We start from the raw sequence: 19,697 nt of genomic DNA on the forward strand, positions 1-19,697 counted from the left end.
TGTGTGTTGAGGTATGTTGCCAGTGTGTGTGGAGGTATGTTGCCAGTGTGTATGAGGGTATGTTGCCAGTGTGTGTGGAGGTATGTTGCCAGTGTGTGTTGAGGTATGTTGCCAGTGTGTGTGGAGGTATGTTGCCAGTGTGTGTGGAGGTATTCTGCCAGTGTGTGTGAAGGTATGTTGCCAGTGTGTTGAGGTATGTTGCCAGTGTGTGTGGAGGTATGTTGCCAGTGTGTGTGGAGGTGTGTTGCCAGTGTGTGTATGAAGGTATGTTGACAGTGTGTGTGTATGAAGGTATGTTGCCAGTGTGTGTGGAGGTATGTTGCCAGTGTGTGCTGAGGTATGTTGCCAGTGTGTGTTGAGGTATGTTGCCGGTGTGTTGAGGTATGTTGCCAGTGTGTGTGGAGGTATGTTGCCAGTGTGTATGAAGGTATGTTGCCAGTGTGTATGAAGGTATGTTGCCAGCGTGTGTTGAGGTATGTTGCCAGTGTGTGTGGAGGTATGTTGTCTGTGTGTGTGGAGGTATGTTGCCAGTGTGTCAAATCCAAACCTTGGGTAACAGGATCTCATCGAGTGTTTTTAAGATTTTACATATCGGCTAAAGAGTAATAAAAACACACCTTGGATCAACAAATACTGGTATACATGATATTAGCCGGCACGTGAGGTTGGAATGGCGGATCTCCTACTGTATATAACATATATCATCATGTTACATTATTTATCAAGTTTTTATTTGAAATTAACTTTCATTGACCACCTTATAACGAGTTATATACCACAAGTTTATAACACAAACACGTCTTCAAGAATATCACACCACTTCAATTAGTTTGCAGTATTAAAATGACAAACATTCACAAGTTTTATAATTAATCAAAGAACATTCAGAATAAATAAATAAAATTATTTTTAAAACTAATCTGTCAGAGAAGTGTTAACACTGAATGATTCTAAACAATATCACTATGATTTGGAGACCCAAGCCTTCTCTCACAACGGAGGTCCACAAGCCCTGTTGTCACTGCAGACATAAATCCACTTGGTGCATCCGTTACAAGGACATATTTCATGTTCCTAGTTGTCCGTGTCGCATTCTTTTAATTACTCCTTCCGAGAATCAAAAAAGTGAACTTTTATTAACATATTGATGATTGTGTAGGATGTGTTTCATCATTTAAGTATTTAGGTGTTATGTTTTCCAGACCTTAGTTTGGGAGTAAACATTTACCTTATCACTGTATGCATACTAATCGAGTTCTTTTTAGTTGAATGAAATCTCAGTGTGAATACACAATGCCATGTCATTGTGTATTCACTGCTTTCGGCCATGGGAGCCGTGCCCATTTACACTTGTCAGAGGGGTACACAAAGTATGTGATCTAGACTACAAGTTGTCGGACTTTCATTTTTGTGGAAGCTTCGGTGACTGGGTGGGTTGGATCGCTGACTTTGTGTGCTGGCGATTAGGTGCCTCACTCTGGCAAGTGTGGGTTCGAATCCCGGACGGGACTCAACCCCCCAAAAGTACGAGAATCTATACTTTACTAAGAAAGTGTTATCCCAAATATAACATTTGTTACATTTGACCACTTTCTAAATGGCATTGTGTATTCACTGCTTTCGGCCATGGGAGCCGTGCCCATTTACACTTGTCAGAGGGGTACACAAAGTAGGTGATCTAGACTACAAGTTGTTGGACTGTTGGCAGTGTTGGCAGTGTGGGTTCGAATCACAGATGGGACTCAACCCAAATAACTACTACAATCTGTACTTTACCGTGAAAGTGTTATTCCAAATATAGCATTTGTTAAATATAAACCCTTATAAGACATTCTTCAAAATATTCCAAATTGTGTCTCATGTTATCATATGCTGCTGAAATATGGGGACTGGATATAGTTGAATGAAATCGAAGATGTGTAGTGCATGAACTCAGGACTGCTGTTATATTAGTGTAAATAGGAATGATAGACTGTGTATTTTATGTAAGAAAGCATATTTAGAAGATGAATACAGTAAACTACGTTTATAACGAACACGCTTATAACGAACCGGCGGATATAACGAACTGTTTTTTGGGTCCCGTACATTTGCTGTATATATGCTTATAACGAACTACGGTTATAACGAACTAAAATTTGTGGTCCCTTTGAGTTCGTTATAACCGTAGTTAACTGTATATTTTTTACACAATTACATAATTTTAATAATGTTAAGCATAACATAATTCAACCTTCTTCAACGTCAACTAAAACTGTAACAGTAATCAAGCAATGATATTAAGGCAATGTCTATTACAATTCCATATTTTCTCACTGAAGATGACGGTATCCTCCCAAAATGTAGACCTGCCAAAACGCAGACCTGTTAAAACAACACTCGTTATGGCTGGTTGCATCAGTATTTAGTACCCTGTACCCTTAAGTAAAATGGTATCACCCATGTAACAAGAAAGAAAGCTGGGTAGAGTTCACAATTTTTTATTCAAATGTTATTTTATTGTCATTTATGATTATCAGTCATTTTCACTTGTTTATCATCAGTGGACCAACTGCATCCAGGTACTGAAGGGGTGTCTTTTCACGGCGATGAAGCTGTTCCTTCTCTCTGTAGACAACCTTCCTGGGTGGCGGTGCTGCTCCAAATTGAATCTGCGCTAGTTTCGCTCTCTCCGAAGTTTCTACCTTCTGGATCAGTTCGATAAATCTGAAGATGTTTGGATGCTTGTGCTGGAGGGACTTGCCGATTCTGGAGTGGAAACCTTCTAGGTTGTTGTTTGTACGGGGCCCTTGTGTCGCATGGTGATTCCACAGTCGAGGTGGGAACCGGGCGTCGTCATCCACCCATGTCGTAACCTCCAGTACACATTTTCATTCTTCGTCCTGTACTTAGCATACGTGTAGCCGTCTAGGAGAACTTGTGGGGCACCTTTCTGGGACAAGACATACTCATCTTTCGTAAGTCCGGCCATGGCTTAATTGGACGAGGTTGAAGCTGCTGCTGATTTAAAGATTTTACGTCCGCTTCGCATTTATTGCATTTCGCGGAGGGGGTAGGTGGGGAAGTAATGATAGATAGGTTAAATAAACGAATCACCATACCCAAAAAACAGAAACTAACCGGGGAGTAACCTATGCTATCCTAGAGAAGGTACTAGAGAGTATTATTACTAGGGGTGTTATTTTCATTAAGAGACGTGGGGCCATAACTTTATCTTACGGGGTGAAGGTTGGGTTGGTACAGCATATTGGGTGATTGAAAGTTTGCAGTTTGGCTGCATTAATAAATATAGGGAGTGGTTGAATAAAGAAAGAAACTGGGGTTAAATGAAGGGACTGTAAAAGCCGGTAATCCCTGGGAGGGGGGGGGTTATGACTTGGTTAGGTGGCGAGCGGTGTGGGCTTGTGGTAGGCGCTGGCTGGCTAAACGGGTTTCTTTGTTTAGTGTGTGGATAACTGGGTTTTGGGCGCGGACGTCGGAGAGGACGACTCGCGTTGGAAATTTGGATCCCGATCCGAAAATTAAGGGAGATTGTTGACTAGAGCAAAGTAATTTTATATAGTTTTGTTTGGGAGATTCTAAATTCTGTCTAGGAGGTCTGCTTTAATGATAAATTGTGTTATTGCATTGAAGATGTGGATAGGGTTGGCAGGGTTGAGGAGTAGTGAGAGGTTTTGTTTATAGTTAGAGGGGACAGCTAGGTAAAGTTCAGAGTGAAGGGTGTTATAGAAAGGACAGCTGTTAAAAATATGGTACAAGTCTTCAGGTTTTTTACAGTATATACAATTCCCGTCCGGGTGCCTGCCTTGTTTGTGTAGATTGTGGTTGAGGTTTGTATTGCCGTTAATAATTCTTGATATGAGATTGTCAAGGTGGTTGGAGTTGTTGAAGTTGCGACATTTTAGATTGGGTTGCGTAAAAATTGATCTGAGCCATTGCGAATTGGTGTTTTGGATTATGTTATTGTAGTTTGGGAGTTTGATAGACCTTTTTATTTTATTCTTGATTTCTGCTTTCGAGGTATGGAAGTAGATTTCAAGAGATGGCTGTTGGGTGGCTATTTTGGCTGCGATGTGTGCTGTGTTATTCCCTGGTATATTGGTGTGTCCTGGGGCCCAGAGTAGACTGATTTGTTTGTTGTTGTTATTGAGTTGGTTTGTGAGAGTAATAATATTATTGATGAGGTCTGGACGTGTTCTGGAGTGTTTGTTTTGTATTTGTTTGAGTGACGTTAGTGAGTCGGATATTATTAGGAATTTTTGTTGAATAATTGTTTTGGTAGCGTATTGTATAGCGGCTATGTATTGTAGGGAGGGGGGGGGGTATGTATTATGTTGCTTAGATTTTTGGTGAGTATTAGCTTCTGCAGGTGGGTCATATATGGAGCTTGGTCTGGGGAATTTTGGAATTTGTGTGCCGTCTGTTTGTTGATGTTGTTGTATTTTTGTTTTATTATTTTAAAAATTGGATTGTGTTGTGCCCCAGCCCAGTAGTTGAGAATGGTTTGTTGTATTCGGTGTTTGATGGAGCTTACTTACTTACTTATATTGGAGATTTAACGTGCGCTTTCCGACTGCAAGCGTATGTCGCACACGGGCCCGGCCAGGCCATTTAATGTGTTTTCAAAAAGGGGAAAAGTGAGTTTGTGCAACCCAGGAGGGGGGCTTTAGGGGTTGCTTATATAGTAATTTTGAAATTTTGAGATTTGGAAAGAATGCCAAGAGTGGGTGGGGGACGAACTAAGGGAGCTGTGTGTGTTGTGTGGTTATTAAATAAGGTAGTTTTGGTTTTAATATTTTATTTGGGGTTTAAATGCGGCTAAGTAGTCCTGTTTTTATTAGGTATATTCCTAAGGCTTTGAATTTTGTGGATTTAGGATTGATTCTAGTGTAAGTCCGGTTTTAAGATTTAGGGTGGTCTATAGTGTTGTTCGGTGTGTTTGGTAGTGTGTGCAGTGAATGAGTACGTGTTCTGGTGTTTCTTGTTGTTTGCAATGTGGGCAGTTTCCTGTTGTGTGTAGATTAGCTATTTTACGGTGATTATTTAGTTTGGTATGGCCTGTTTGTAGTTTGGTAATTATTCTGTCGATTTGTTTGGATGGGTGTAGTATTTTTGGTTTATTTAGGTTTTTTTTTAGTACTTTCCTGATTTGGCTATTTGAGTTTTGGTATATATTTTGCCATTTTTTGTTGATTTTTTGTTTAGTGACACTTTTGATTTCTGATTTTGAGCTGGGTAAGTTTAAGCTTATTTCTGGGAGTTTAAGGGATAATTTTGCTGCTTTGATGGAGCTCATGTTCAAATATATTTATATGTTATACCATACACAAGAGAAGGAAGTGATTGAGAACATTTGGTATATTCTTACACAAATCCCACAACTTGTTTAAAGGTAATGTGTGAATAAGATTTGTGATGTACCGGGAGCAGATTAAAGAAAGGGGGAGTTTTTTTAAGACAATGTTGTTGTTGTCCACTACTGCTCATTGTCTCAACATATTGATAATCCTTCATAGCAGGGGAAGTGGACCAGTCCATTCATTAATTAGGTGTGACCAGCATGGCCCAATTAATTAGTGAGCTAATTTTAACTGCTTCTTGGGAGGTCTGCATTTTTTAGGTCTACGTTATGGGAGGGAACCAAGATGACGGACATGCCGATATCATGTGATGAATAAACGCCTTAGAATTGTTGTGTTGATAAGAAACAAGCCAGGGTATCGGGAAGAAGGGACATCCTTGTTGCCGGGAAGTAGACGCCGGCTTTCAAAATACGTTCAAAGTGAAAGCTATTCTACGCCCGCGATTCGCTATGCAGAGTTACGTCCCTTGGGCACGCGAGAAACCTATGATTGTGTGTTCGAATCCCGGTTCGCCCTGATTATGTTTCTAGGTTTGTCAGCACCATACTCGTGCTCATTGGTTTCACCGAAGTGGTAAACGTCTGAGACCTGCATCACTTCGGGCTTTCCTCCCACATTAAGCTGACACTGATATAACTGGAATACTGTTAAAAGCGGCGTTAAACCAAACTCACTCACTCACACACTATTCTACGCCTTAGTCAACAGCACTCCAATCTGTGAGATCTTGACTCTGTCTCCACACAATGTTGACAGTTCCCGCCCTCCTGTGAGGTAATGTTTTAAGTGAGTCGATTGCTTTCGCCACGATTATGTTTCTAGGTTTGTCAGCACCATACCTGTGCTCGTGGGTGTCACTGAAGTGGTAAACGTTTGAGACCTGCATCACTTCAGGCTTTCCTCCCACATCACGCTGATGCCACGTGAACACTGTTCAAAGCGGCATTAGACCCAGCTCATTCACTCACCGATTTTGTTTTGTCATTGAATAAAATCTATAAACCTCACATTCTGAATAGTATTGTTTGTTTATTTGTTATTGAACGTCAAACTCTTGCACGTTTAGTTTGGTCCAAGTATGTTTCCTAACTGTTTACACTCAGCAATATTCCAGCTATATGACGGCAGTATGTTTATAGTCGAGTTTGGATCAGACAATCCAGTGATCATCATGAGCATCGATCTACGCATTTGGGATACGATTACATGCATCAACCAAGTCAGCGAGCCTGACCACCCGAACCCGTTAGACGCCTCTTTCGACAAGCATGGGTCGCTGACCAATTCTAACCCGAATCTTCACGGGTCCTGAACGGCGGAAATAATATACTTTATCGAACCTCGTTGTGTCGAACCTAGATGTGTCGGATTCCCGATTGCCTCGAACTCATTAGGGTGTCCCAGTAACCAATTAAAGTATAAAATTCCCCTGATGTCTCGAAACCCGGATAAGTTGAACGTTTTTCCATGTCCCCATGAGTTCGACACAACGAGGTTTGACTTATATTGGTTTTAATATGTCATTACTAAAAACGATTTATACACGTGAAACATTTGTATACATAAATGCATTATGATTTAGAAAATGACATTAATATTTGTAAAAACACAGTCTAAAATAGTCGAAATAAAACGTCAAACCAACAGGGGCAGTTATATTCGTATTTAACACTAACATGAATTTATACTTCCGAATCACTGAAAGGTTACTGATGACTCCATGGGATTGCAAAACAAATCAGCACAGTCTGTCCTACTGGTAACGAACGTGGTCAAGACGACAAATGTAAAGGTCAAGGTCACGCTACACGAACAGTTCAAACTTTAGCAAATGATCACTCAGTTGTTGGCTGAAAAAGATCTTTTCATTGGTGTCGCTTAGGATGTTTTTCAGGGGTAGGGAGCGGGTAGTGTCTGAAAACGTAAGGAAATAGGTTTCTCGTCCTACATTGAACTTTGATCAGGTCCCTGAGCAGGGAGCTCCAGGAGATCTTTCATTGAAGGCACCTGACTTTTTGTTGGCTGACAACTGCTTCAGGTATTTCGTGTCACGCTTCCCCAAAGCTGAGTCAGTTCCGAGCTAGTTCAGCCTGTGCTATTAATTAAGTTCATGTAAATACACTACTCAATCCCCTTGGGTTCATTGCTGTGCAGAGTTGCGTCCCTTGGGCATGCCAGAAACCTATGATCGTGGGTCCGAATCCAGGTTCGCCCCGATTATGTTCCTAGGTTTGTGAGCACAATAACCGCTCTCGTGGGTTTCACATATGTGGTAAACGTCTAAGACCTGCATCACTTCTGGCTTTCCCCTCATATTATGTTCCCAGGTTTGTCAGCACAATAACCGTTGTTGTTGGTTTCATCAAAACTGTAAACTTCTAAATAAAAGCGACAAAACCCTTTCCATATCCATAAGATTTCCAGCCAAAAGCAGAGCCGATGGTACGAATCCGACTATATCATGAGCATGTGTCCATGAATCACTATCAAATACCTGCATCACTTCGGGCTTTCCTGCCACATTAAGCTGACATACCGTAATGTAACTGGAATAGTGTTCAAAACGGCATTAAAACCAACTCACTCACTCAATTTTATTTTATTTTTAAAAATAGAACTGATATTTTGTGTGTATGTATGAGTGTGACACGCCGTGATATAACTGTAATACTGTAATACTGCGTTAAACCCAACTCACTCACTCACTCACGTATCAAATAGTAAAACGTCTGTGAATAAACAAAAGGGGGAAGAAAATCGACATCAGTCTCGCCGACATGACACTTCATGAAATACGTTCGCATTCACAACTTCTGTAATTCATGTGAGTTAAAAATCAATGGATATTAACAATATCGTCAAGTTTGTCAAGCTTAGAAGCACCCTCAGACTGATATGTCTTTAGTATTTTTCTCTCTTTTTAGAATATTTTAGATAGAGTGTGAAAACAGAGGCGTAAGTGTCCTCTGATAAACTATCAAATCCACATTAGAAAAGAATATTTTAGTAAAATATTAAATCTTATTAATTCTGAAAAATTATATGAATTATATATTGTTTAACTCGTTTTTATATTTCAGATGATATGCATTCGATAAAGGTTAGCTGTGAATCGGTCACTAATTTACAATAGAACAAAGACCAAAATTATTTTAACAAACATGCTACAAATAATTGTGATTACAAAATTACATAGTGATCAATGCCTTGGAAAATGTAACCAGTAAACTTTATGTTTTGTTATTAATATCGTATGCATCACCTACCGTCATCTTTCCCGTAATTCGAGTATCGGTGAAGTAGGAACGCTACTGCAATAACCCAAGAAGACTGAATCCTATTTTAAGTGGAACAGCGTTTCAGCGGCGGATGCTCTGTACACTCCTGTAACAGGATCATATCATCATACAGCCGGATGCAGCTTGCTTTTAATTTCATCTTTCACTTGTACATTCCCGGATGAGCTGAGATCGCTACGACTCCTAAAGAGAAGACTGCCTTTCGTGGCCTATGACGTCATTCTATTGTATAAAATATTTTATATTCTAAAATTGTTCTATTGTTTAAAAGGCTGAGTAGTTTTCGAAATGGACAGTTAGTTGTCCATTATTCATTATCATGAAGAAACATTTCAATTGATTTGCACTTGCAATTCACGGAACTAATTTGTATATATTGACAAGGGAATAATTTCAAATTTTTGTTGGAAAATGTGCCCCCAGCGGGGTTCGAAGCCGCATTATGTGATTTGTGGATGTCTAACAGTCGAAATCAGCCAAAGCAACACACTTCAGTACCGTGTGAAATTAACTTACAAATATTTTTAAATATTTGTATAATCCTTAAAAGCCCAGAACATGATATGTAAAAATGTTGTGTGACAGTATACATTACCTGAAACAATGTTCATAATTAAAGCAATTAGATAAACCTTTAACGGACACAAAACCACAAAATTACAGGGTGAACATATATATCTACGGTGGCCCATACTCGCCACTGGTGAGATCATTGTTCACTGTATGCCTCTATATTTTATCTGGCGGCCGCAAGATACTTCCACTGGTGAGATCATTTCCCCCTGTAAACCTCTATATTTTATCTCATAGATAAAATATAGAGGCATACAGTGAAAAACGATCTCACCAGTGGCGGGTATGGGCCACCGTATATATCCTTGTTCGGAGTTCTATACTAACCTATAATTCCCGCCAGCATGTATTTACAACGCGCAATAGGACCCCATGAAATTGTTGAGTGCCGTGTACCATGCATTGTAAATATGCTCGCGACGGAGCTTGGTGCACGTCAACAGTGACAGAGAAGGTATTCCGCATAATGCAAGCGCGACCCACAGTATAAATACAGGCTGCAAAAAGATCTCGAAAATCTTCAAATATTTTCCATAAGAGAAAGTTTTGTCAAAGTGTAAAAGTATGGAGGTGTTTTATCCCAGCGATTCTCTAATCCTTATAGATATTGGGACTCGGCTTCATCATTTTTCAGTAAGCGTACTGACTGATACGAATGGCGTTGTTCTTATGCACACGAGTTTCAGATCTGCTTGAAAATATATCATCGGTATCAATGTAAATTAGACGACGTGAATATGTGATAAGAATGTGTCAGTGTTAGACTACATTATTAACTACATCATGTCAGCTGTATTTGTGTATCAGGGTGTATGACACAGTCAATTGAACCATGCGAATATCTATGCACTGGCCTGTGAGTCCCGTGAAGATTCCGGAAGAGTCTTCAACAACCCATGCTTGTCGTAAGAGGCGACTAACGGGATTGGGTGGTCAGGCTGGCTGACTTGACTGATGCATGTCATCGTATCCCATTTGGGTGGGTCGATGCTCATAATCTCAATCACTGGATTGTCTGGTCCAGATTTGATTATTTACAAACCGCCGTCATATAGCTGGAATTTTGCTGAGAGCGGCGTAAAACAACAAACAAAACTGAACTAAGATATTATTACAGTTGTAGGCTTAGTCTTAGTTTGCTTGTTTGTGTGTGTTTGTGCACTCAGTAATATGACTGTGGTCTGAAAAGATGCCATATTCTCATTGGCTAGCACTGATTTCAGCATCATTGTGATATCAACATATGAAGCCCTCAAATTCAACATAGATAATCATATAATATTATAACCAAATTGACCTAATCTAACATCACATCAACCTCATCTAACCTCACATCAACCTAATCTAACATCACAACAATCTAATCTTACATCACATCAACCGAACCGGACATGATATGCACATATGCAGCCTCGTTTTCGTAAACAAACGTCCGTGACGTCACACATGTCCCCAGTTTTAGCATTAATGTACCAGATCATATCCTTTTACAACCAGGAACAACGGCATATTGTGTTGCCTGGGGATTGGCTAATATTATTGCAGATAGATATGTATAAGGCGGAAAGCGATCGTCAGTGTCGGATGTTTGCTCATTTTCAGCCGTAGCGTGGGCAATGCTGTGTCTGTAATGGCTGTCTGCTTTTGATCCCAAGATAAGTCTGATTGGGCATTCCGGTCAGTTTCTGAATGAAATGTTTAACTTAAAGTGCACTTGTCCGCAATATTTTTTACACTTCTTATACATGTGTTTTAAACACAGTATGGAGTGTTGTGGACATTAAGACATTCCCTGTTATGAACAATTTATAAAACAAGGAACGAAATATTTTGAAGTGTACTTTATTGTCGTGATGTCTTAAAAATAGTTGTGGAATCCCAGAAGAGACGGTCCCTCGTTGTCGCCCTAAAAAACAAGCAGAAAATGACAAAACTAACCACAACGCGACATTTTGACCGAAGGGACAATATCCGCGTGTTAAATATTTGGTATTTTGAAATACAGTTTTCTGGTTAGTCGCTACTTTTGTCCTCTTGCGAAAGTCCCTAATTCTACTGTGTTATTTACACTTTGAGTCTTTGCGTTAATCACGTCAACTAAAATGTGTAGATAGCCCTTTATCACCAAAGGCTATGGTTAATATAACGTTATAGTTATTATACTTTTGCCATGGGTGTTAATGACTGACATTAACATATGTTCATATATCACTTAATGATGCCTCATAGAAACAGTTCAGCAACCAATGCTTACGGTAAAAGGCGACTATGCTTGTCGTAAGAGGCGACTAACGGGATCGGGTGGTCAGGCTCGCTGACTTGGTTGATGCATGTCATCGATCCTAATTGTGTGGATCGATGCTCTTGATATCAATCACTGGATTGTCTGGTCCAGTCTCGGTTATTTACAGACCGCCGCCATATAGCTGGAATATTGCTGAGTGCGGCGTTAAACAACAAACAAACAAAACAAAAATCATCGAAACAGATAGCCTTTTGTTTTCAATTACTGGTGTTCCATCAAAGATCTTATTTATATATATACATATACAGACACACACATTTTTTTTTATATTGTGTGTGTGTGTGTGTGTGTGTGTGTGTGTGTGTGTGTGTGTGTGTGTGAGAGAGAGAGAGAGAGAGATCACAGCACAAACTTTTCAACAAATAATCGTTCCGTTTTTGTTCATAAAGCAATTTACGAGCTGCAATCGGTTTTCGTAAAAATATTTGATTCTATTTCTAGTGATAAATCAAAAGCATCATCCATCCTGTTTTCAAAAGACTAACATTAACATTGGAGCGGATGTGAAGGTGTTGGGCAGGTGTGTGACTGTATATATTGTCTGGGGCGATACTTCAGAGTCTATTTCTATGATAATCGATAATATAAAAGTATCTTGGTCATCCTGGACTGGACTGATCTCTTGCAGCAGTTGGATGGGTCTGAAAGGTTAGATGTGTAAGAATATATTGTCTGGGGCGATGCTTCAGGATCTAAGTATAAAACAGTCGATTAAACAAAAGTCATTGCTCCTACTTGCATATGACTATTTGGAGCAGTTCGAGGGATGAGAACGTGTCGGGGAGGTTGTTGTGTGGAGCAGTGCTTCTAGGAATCACGTATTTCTCGTCATGGCCACACTTTCCCAAAGCTGGGTCAGTTTCTGCCGGAATCGAACACTACAGAAGCTGTAGAGGATTGGGTTGGAGACAGAGTTGATGAAATACGACCTCAGGAACACGTTGTAGGCAACGAATCCAACTCCGTGAAGGTTTTCAAACACGTTCTTGTTCACTGCTCTAGTTACCATCAGACCCAGATGGGGAAGAAAGCTCAGCACAAATACCAAAGTGATGAGAAACAGCATCCTTGTTGTCTTCTGGGATCCTTTGTCACAATGTGACGATGTGCAGGTAGAGAAGGATTTTCTTCTCCCAAACGTGGAGAGTCTTCTGTTGATCTGTGATCCGAGAGGTGGTGTTGCTTCAAGTGGGCATGTATTGTCGTTCTTAAATGATTCCAATGTTGGCATTATACATGTACTTTCGGAATTGTTTGATTCAACCTTATCCAAAGACATGTTTGGTTCACCTTTGGCCGACGGGCTATGAGCATCCTCCAAACTCTTTGCGATTGATGTCGGTGTGGCCTTGTGTTGGACCTTCCTTTCAATGGTTAGATCGCTTTCAGTAACATTATTCATACGTTTCTGTTGCCTGGCAACCCGCCGCCATATCAGACCATAGAGCACAGACAGACTCAGTATACACGACATAAAGAGGATCAACTGCCCTCCGTTGTAGATAAGAGGGTATGGTGTGTTGTTGTAATCGTCTGTTACAGTACAACCTGACCCATTGATGCGAATGTCGTCTGTAGACACAGACCTCGAACCGTTTACAGCAGCAGCCGGAAGTGAAACTATAAAAGTCGTCAGGGAACAGACAGTGATTGTGACTTTGGCCATCAGTGGTGTCGTCTGCTTGTCAAATGGGCAGCAAATCCTCTTGTACCTGTCCACAGCTATAGCTAACAGTATGGTCACTGAAGCAATAACTGAGAACGTTGCGAGTAATCGAAGCATCTTACACAATGTATACTGTCCGAATGTGTAGTTATATCGTATGTCTGCTATTTCAACGGGAATACAGACGACACATGTTGCGAGGTCAAACGTTGCCAGTGCTAAAATATAGCATCGGAGGGAACTTTCTTTAAATTTCACTAGATACACGTAGCAAACGAGTGAATTCCCCGCGAACCCAACCAGCACCAAGATGGCAAGAAACAGGATGACCGGTAAGGAGTGGATGGCGTGTTTGTTGTTATAGTGACGGAGATAAAGGTCGAGGTCGTGTTGAAGGAGACTGGAGTTCATTTTGGACAATGGTGTTGAATGTGAAACCTGAATCAAAGAAATATTTAAAATGAATTTTGGTATTTGTTACAATAACATGTATATTTCTATCATACACTGCCGGGCAAAAGAATGTATACACTTGAAAATTGGTTTTGACCAAAATATTACAACGTTTGCAAAAGGTTACTAGGCTGAAAACTCCCCGAAACACTGAAAATGTAAGGTCCGAAACACCTTATAATACCCGTAATAAATTCATTTCCATTGAATAACCACAATCTCATTAAAATCAGATCTTAGTTCTCGCTACCGCTAAACAAAGATCTGAGGACATCCCATTACGGGTCATGTCAGACCGACCTTGCGCGAACTTTGACCAACCAATGGATTGACCAATCAGAAGGGAGCTTTCTTGTGCTTTACGGCACCAATTTCAAATTGGTGACTACGCTTCGAAACATAATTTGACAAATTCTCAATTACAAATTTGAAACCTGAACAAAAGAACATTCTGGAATGGCTTATAAATAGTCTAGATTGTATGGATTCAGTCGTTAAACCCGTAAGTATCGTTCGGAATACCCCGTGTTATGTATTTCGAGGTAGAAATCACATTCCGACTGTCACTTTCATGATCAGGTAAGCGACGCGCTGATAAGTCGGATGAAAGGTCGTTCTGACGCGACCCCTAATGGGATGTCTTCAGATCTTTGTTCAGCGGTAGCGAGAATTAAGGTCTGATTATAATGAGATTGCGAATAACCATAGCTTGTTTTAATTTCATTTTTAGCCACCATCAAACATTGATGTATATTTTCTTCTGCCCGGCAATTATAGGAATTTATCATCCAAAACTGGCTCCCACAGGAGATATCGTTTGGGTGAGATCAAGCGATATCTACACTGTATATATCGCTGCAATGAAATTGCATCACAATGCTTTGCAGACCATTGTGACATCATTGCTTACCATGTCATCACAATCAAATGCCATCACCAACGGCTCTGCTACTGAAGCTGTTAGCAGTACTCTTTACACTTAAGACACTGCTTATTACTGTCTACAAACTGAAAAAGTTTGAAGAATAATGTTGGATGATAAATGAAATCTCACCCTCGTGTCTTTTGATATCAAATATTTCAACACTCGTTGATAAAAGTGGAAAAAATCATCGGCAAGCCTCGGAGTTTTCCTACTTTTATCAACTCGTGTTGATATATTTGATATCAAAAGACACGAGGGTGAAATTCTCTATATGCCCCTCAAATACCACCAGTGATCCCAAATAAATATCACATTAGTTACCATTCTTAACAAAACCAGTAACAATCTTTAGAACATAAATGTAAATTGTCAACAGTTGCTTACACTTATCATATTTTAACATGACAAAAGTAAAACAAAACAAGGGAGAAAATGATGTTACGGTGCTGCTTGATCATTGTATATAGTTTTAACATGTTTTAAGTAAATACTTCATGCAAGTCACTATTTTAAGTCTGTTTTTAATATACTAACGGAAAAAAGTAAATGTGCGTCATATTAAAGTCATGTCTTCATGAATATGTATTGGAAGAAGCAGTATTTTATTTCAGAATTAATTTATTTTTATTGAACTTTATATGAAGCACAGTCACTTTTTTCTGCAATTACATGAAGACAGGGGGCGGTCGGGTAGCCTAGTAGTTAAAGCGTTCGCTCGTCACGCCGAAGACCTGGGTTCGAGTCCCGACATGGGTACAATGTGTGAAGCACATTTCTGGTGTCCCCCGCCGTGAAATTGCTGGAATATTGACCAAAGCGGCGTAAAATCATATTCACTCACTCACATGATGACAGAAAAAGGAAATTTTAGGCAATCGATTGATTTGAGTTAATGTATAGAGTGTGGTGAGCGGAACACGTTATTTACATTGCCGGGGAGGTCGGGTAGCCTTGTGGTTAAAGCGTTCGCTCGCCACGCCGAAGACACGGGTTCGATTCCCGACATGAGTACAATGTGTGAAGCCCATTTCTGGTGTCCCCCGCCGTGGTATTGCTGGAATATTGCTAAACGCGGCGTTAAATCAAACTCACTCACACTCACTATTTACATTGCCGTTCATTGGTGTTAACATAGCTTGATGACATGAATGAAAGGGGGCAAAAACATGCTCACATTTGACAACTTCAAATATCTGTATACGTAGTCGAGATAAGACAATTTTCGAATTCTCCTCTATCGATTTATTATTGTAACATCAAATTAGGTATGTTGTCTGATCTGATTGGTTAAAAAGTGTTGTCGAATGAGCATAACATCATTGAATTGTTTTGATCTCATCACCGTGTATATATGCATTATCTAAATTAAATATAAAATCTCAAGAAACTTAAATGCAATAATGTGGTAATTACAAAGGAAGCTTATATGAATCGATCTAGTTGATAATATTCATGTTGATAAGCAAACTGCAAATAATTACCGTATCTTCCGTAATTTAGGACCACAATAAGCTTAAAACGCATGATCAATCCAATAATTGCCTCACTCTTTTCAGATACACTGACGGCCAAAAGAAACTTTACCATAGTTTTAAATCACTCCAGTTTTAAAACCGCAACGACAGATGCATGAAGTAAGATTTATTGAAAAGATAAAAAATCTCAACGAAATCAACATTTAAAACAACAGTCATATAGCATCCGACATAAGCATGACAATTGCCCGAACTGAGAAAAATCAAGCTTTCAAGGTAATGGGGCACACACACCTAAATGTCCCCTATCCCCACCCCAGCGCCCACCCCGAAAAGGAAATCAAATTGATTTTTTGTTATCTTACAACACATGCTTCACTTACCTAGAACGTTCCTGTAGGATGTGCATCAGTAGAGAGGAGAGCAATGCTATCGCACCAACAACTAAAACGCTCAAAGTGTTGAGAAACTCAGTTCGCTCTGGCGTAATGTTAACGGATGGTGATAGGATTGACAACGATTTCTGAAGGGGCTACTTACATGACACCGACCGGATGTATTATTTATTGTTCACATGTAGATAAAATTAAGTTTGTATAATACACACTGTGTGACCCTTGAAACCATATTATTAGGCCTTTGTTATTTTGACATGAACTTGTTAGGATCCGTTTCGAAGGCCGGTAAAAAGTTAGTTATGGGCAGACAGCAGTCACTGTGGGCATGGATCCGTTTCGAAGGCCGATGCTGCTATTACAAGTTAGTTATGGGCGGACATCAGACAGCAGTCACTGTGGGCTTGAATCCGTTTCGAAGGCCGATGCTGCTATTGCAAGTTAGTTATGGGCGGACATCAGACAGCAGTCACTGTGGGCTTAAATCCGTTTCGAAGGCCGATGCTGCTATTACAAGTTAGTTATGGGCGGACTTCAGACAGCATTCATTGTTGGCTCCGACTCCGGATTTTGTGTAGATACAAGCAATATTGAAAAAATGCCTGGGGACTGTAGTTCACCTGGATATTTTACTGTAGTCAACAGCGTAACATGTGAACAAAGACATAACAGTTGCTGTCAGAATTGATATTCAGATCATTTCTAAAAACTAATTGACCAATGTGAAACGTAACTAAATTACGACGATGTTTCTTGATCTGCAACAAAACACATTTTTTTCAATATTGTTCGTAAAAATATTATTTTATTGTTGATTCTATAACACTTCAATCTTTTTTATCCTGTAGCAAATTTGGTCAATAGATTCGAAGAAATAGGACAAAAATATGTTTTTGTAATATTGTCTGGCACTACTGAAGTTAAAAGCCTCTCATGAAGCCTTCATCTGCCTTTTCATAGCCATCATCATTCCAACAATATTTGTTATGATGTTTTCAATATATTTTGAAATCTTAATTATTTTAATAATGTGTTATCAGTATCGTTTGTTTATTTGTTGTTTAACGCCGCTCTCAGCAATATTCCAGCTATATGACGGCGGTCTGTAAATAATCGTGTCTGAACCAGTCAATCGCAACTGAGATGCGATGACAAGCATGAGCCAAATCAGCGAGCCTGACCACCCGATCTCGTTAGTCGCCTCTTACGACAAGCATAGTCGCCTTTTTTACGGCAAGCATGGGTTACTGTCATTAGTATCAAGGGAAGCCAAGAATACATTTTGAGTTAATTCAAGAGCACGGTAAACAAGCAAATATCAAATGAATGTCCAATTTTACAATGTCGCATCGTATCAACATTAACAGTGACTACAACAAAAATGTACTCTTGTGACCTACCAGCCCGCGTGACGATCCACAAGTGAGAGTGCGACTTGGTTCGAATCAAATCAAACAGAATGAACCGTTATTGGTGCTATTACCGCCATGCAGTTTCACATATGCTACAACACATAGTTCAATCTTTCTTTCTTTTTATCGAATGTAACCTATTTAATTTATTTTTTTACTAATAGGCCTGCTCTTTTGTTGTGTTTTTTCGGATGTTTCTTCTTGTATTTTATTTTTAGTTTTAATTCCTCATTAAAGTTTGGAATAGCTCACTAAGACGTAAAAGAATGCAATGAGCGTAATATCAAGTTGCCATAATACCAGATAATACCCCGAGTTGAGAAATGGTAGAGGTGAGAAAGCAACGGAAACGACGAAACCGCAAACAGGTTATACGAGAAGGTAGTGCCGAAGTGAACAAAATAGTGAGGTGGTTTAGTGCCAGATTTTGCCATTATTGCTACAGGGTGGATGAAAGCACCAAACGTTGCATGTGAATGCCTTTTATCATTATAAGAAATGTTAGGACAGGAGCCATCAGTACAACTTAATTGAATAATGTCATGTCATATATCAAATGAAAGCTCATTTGTGTACTTGTACGTATAGGTGATTTTAGTATTTTGTGACATGTCATACAGACCTTGTCACCGTCCTCCTGACCTCTCTCTGCTCTGTGTGTGTGTGTGTGCGTGTGTGCGTGTGTGCGTGCGTGCGTGCGTGCGTGCGTGCGTGTGTGTGTGTGTGTGTGTGTGTGTGTGTGCGTGCGTGCGTGCATGCGTGCATGCGTGCGTGCGTGCGTGTGTGTGTGTGTTTTGTGCGTGTTGAATTGTGCGTGTGAAACACAAACTGTAGTCTTTCCCTCCTGCTAGAGAAAGAATGTTTTCACAGCAAATAACATTGACCACAATCCAAGTTGGGCGATTTCAGTGAACTCCTGAGGCATAAGGTTATTTCAGTTTCCTACCAAGACAAATTTTGGTGAGATTTAACCGTCATCAATTCCTGGCGTTCTCTCCCCGACAGTTATGCCTACGTTCGAGCTGTGGCACTGAAGACAAGTGTTGTGAATGTACCTAGATGTACCATGATGCCTTCCAGAGCTGCTTGTGCGAGGCCCAGTCTCAGGAATTGAACTGGATTGAGCATGCACTGTTCAGGAATATCTGAAGGTCGAGGATGTTATTGCGTGGTCAGCGTATCATGCGTCCCAACTTCCTCTGGATAATCCATCATCATTCCTCTTTTGTAACCAGCCATGGTTAAGATTGGGATGAATGTGATTAGACGGGCTGCAGTGTTTCCTAACCTTGGGCAGATTCCTGTTACTTGCCTTGACAAACCCTTGTTTGCCTTTGCCAAATACAGTGGAAATGGCCAATGATTCACGGATAACAAGTGCATTGGGATGACTGCATACTGAAAAGGCTCTTTGGAAGACAATCGAAGACCTACTAAATGGATCTAGCTGGACAACAGCTCTGACAGAAGAATATGCAACAGAGTCAGTCCTGAAGGCATCACATCTGACCATGACCAGACACTACCACGAAGTGGCCATTCACAACCTGCAGGATGACGCTTACCTTCTTTCAGGAAGTTCCAGTGATGATTGTACTCTGTATTCCTGGAAAGACAAGATGTGTCAAAAGCGTACTACATTTATGAAGTGGAACCTCCTCGTGCAACTGGAAACCGACTTTCTCTTGTTAATCCTGGCTCACAGAGAAGGAAATTCCAACTATATGTGGAAGTCTTGGAACAGTTGACACCCTTGTTCTTTGCCCTCGACCACACTCATTATGAACGATGGACACCCATTCACATAAGAGACATGAATTCCTTACCAGAA

At 40.1% G+C, this 19,697-nt stretch overlaps 1 protein-coding gene across 1 annotated transcript; it reads right to left on the reverse strand.

The window, feature by feature from the left end:
- Positions 1-12,354: 12,354 nt before the first annotated feature.
- On the reverse strand, positions 12,355-13,617 carry LOC139454139 (orexin receptor type 2-like). The gene has a single exon (XM_071235667.1). It carries the CDS (start codon positions 13,615-13,617, stop codon positions 12,355-12,357), a length of 1,263 nt encoding a protein of 420 aa, XP_071091768.1.
- Positions 13,618-19,697: the final 6,080 nt, after the last annotated feature.

This window comes from Haliotis cracherodii, unplaced genomic scaffold (genome assembly GCF_022045235.1).
Source record: "Haliotis cracherodii isolate W230 unplaced genomic scaffold, xgHalCrac1.p SCAF_1, whole genome shotgun sequence".
In the NCBI taxonomy this organism is placed as follows: Eukaryota; Metazoa; Mollusca; class Gastropoda; order Lepetellida; family Haliotidae; genus Haliotis; species Haliotis cracherodii.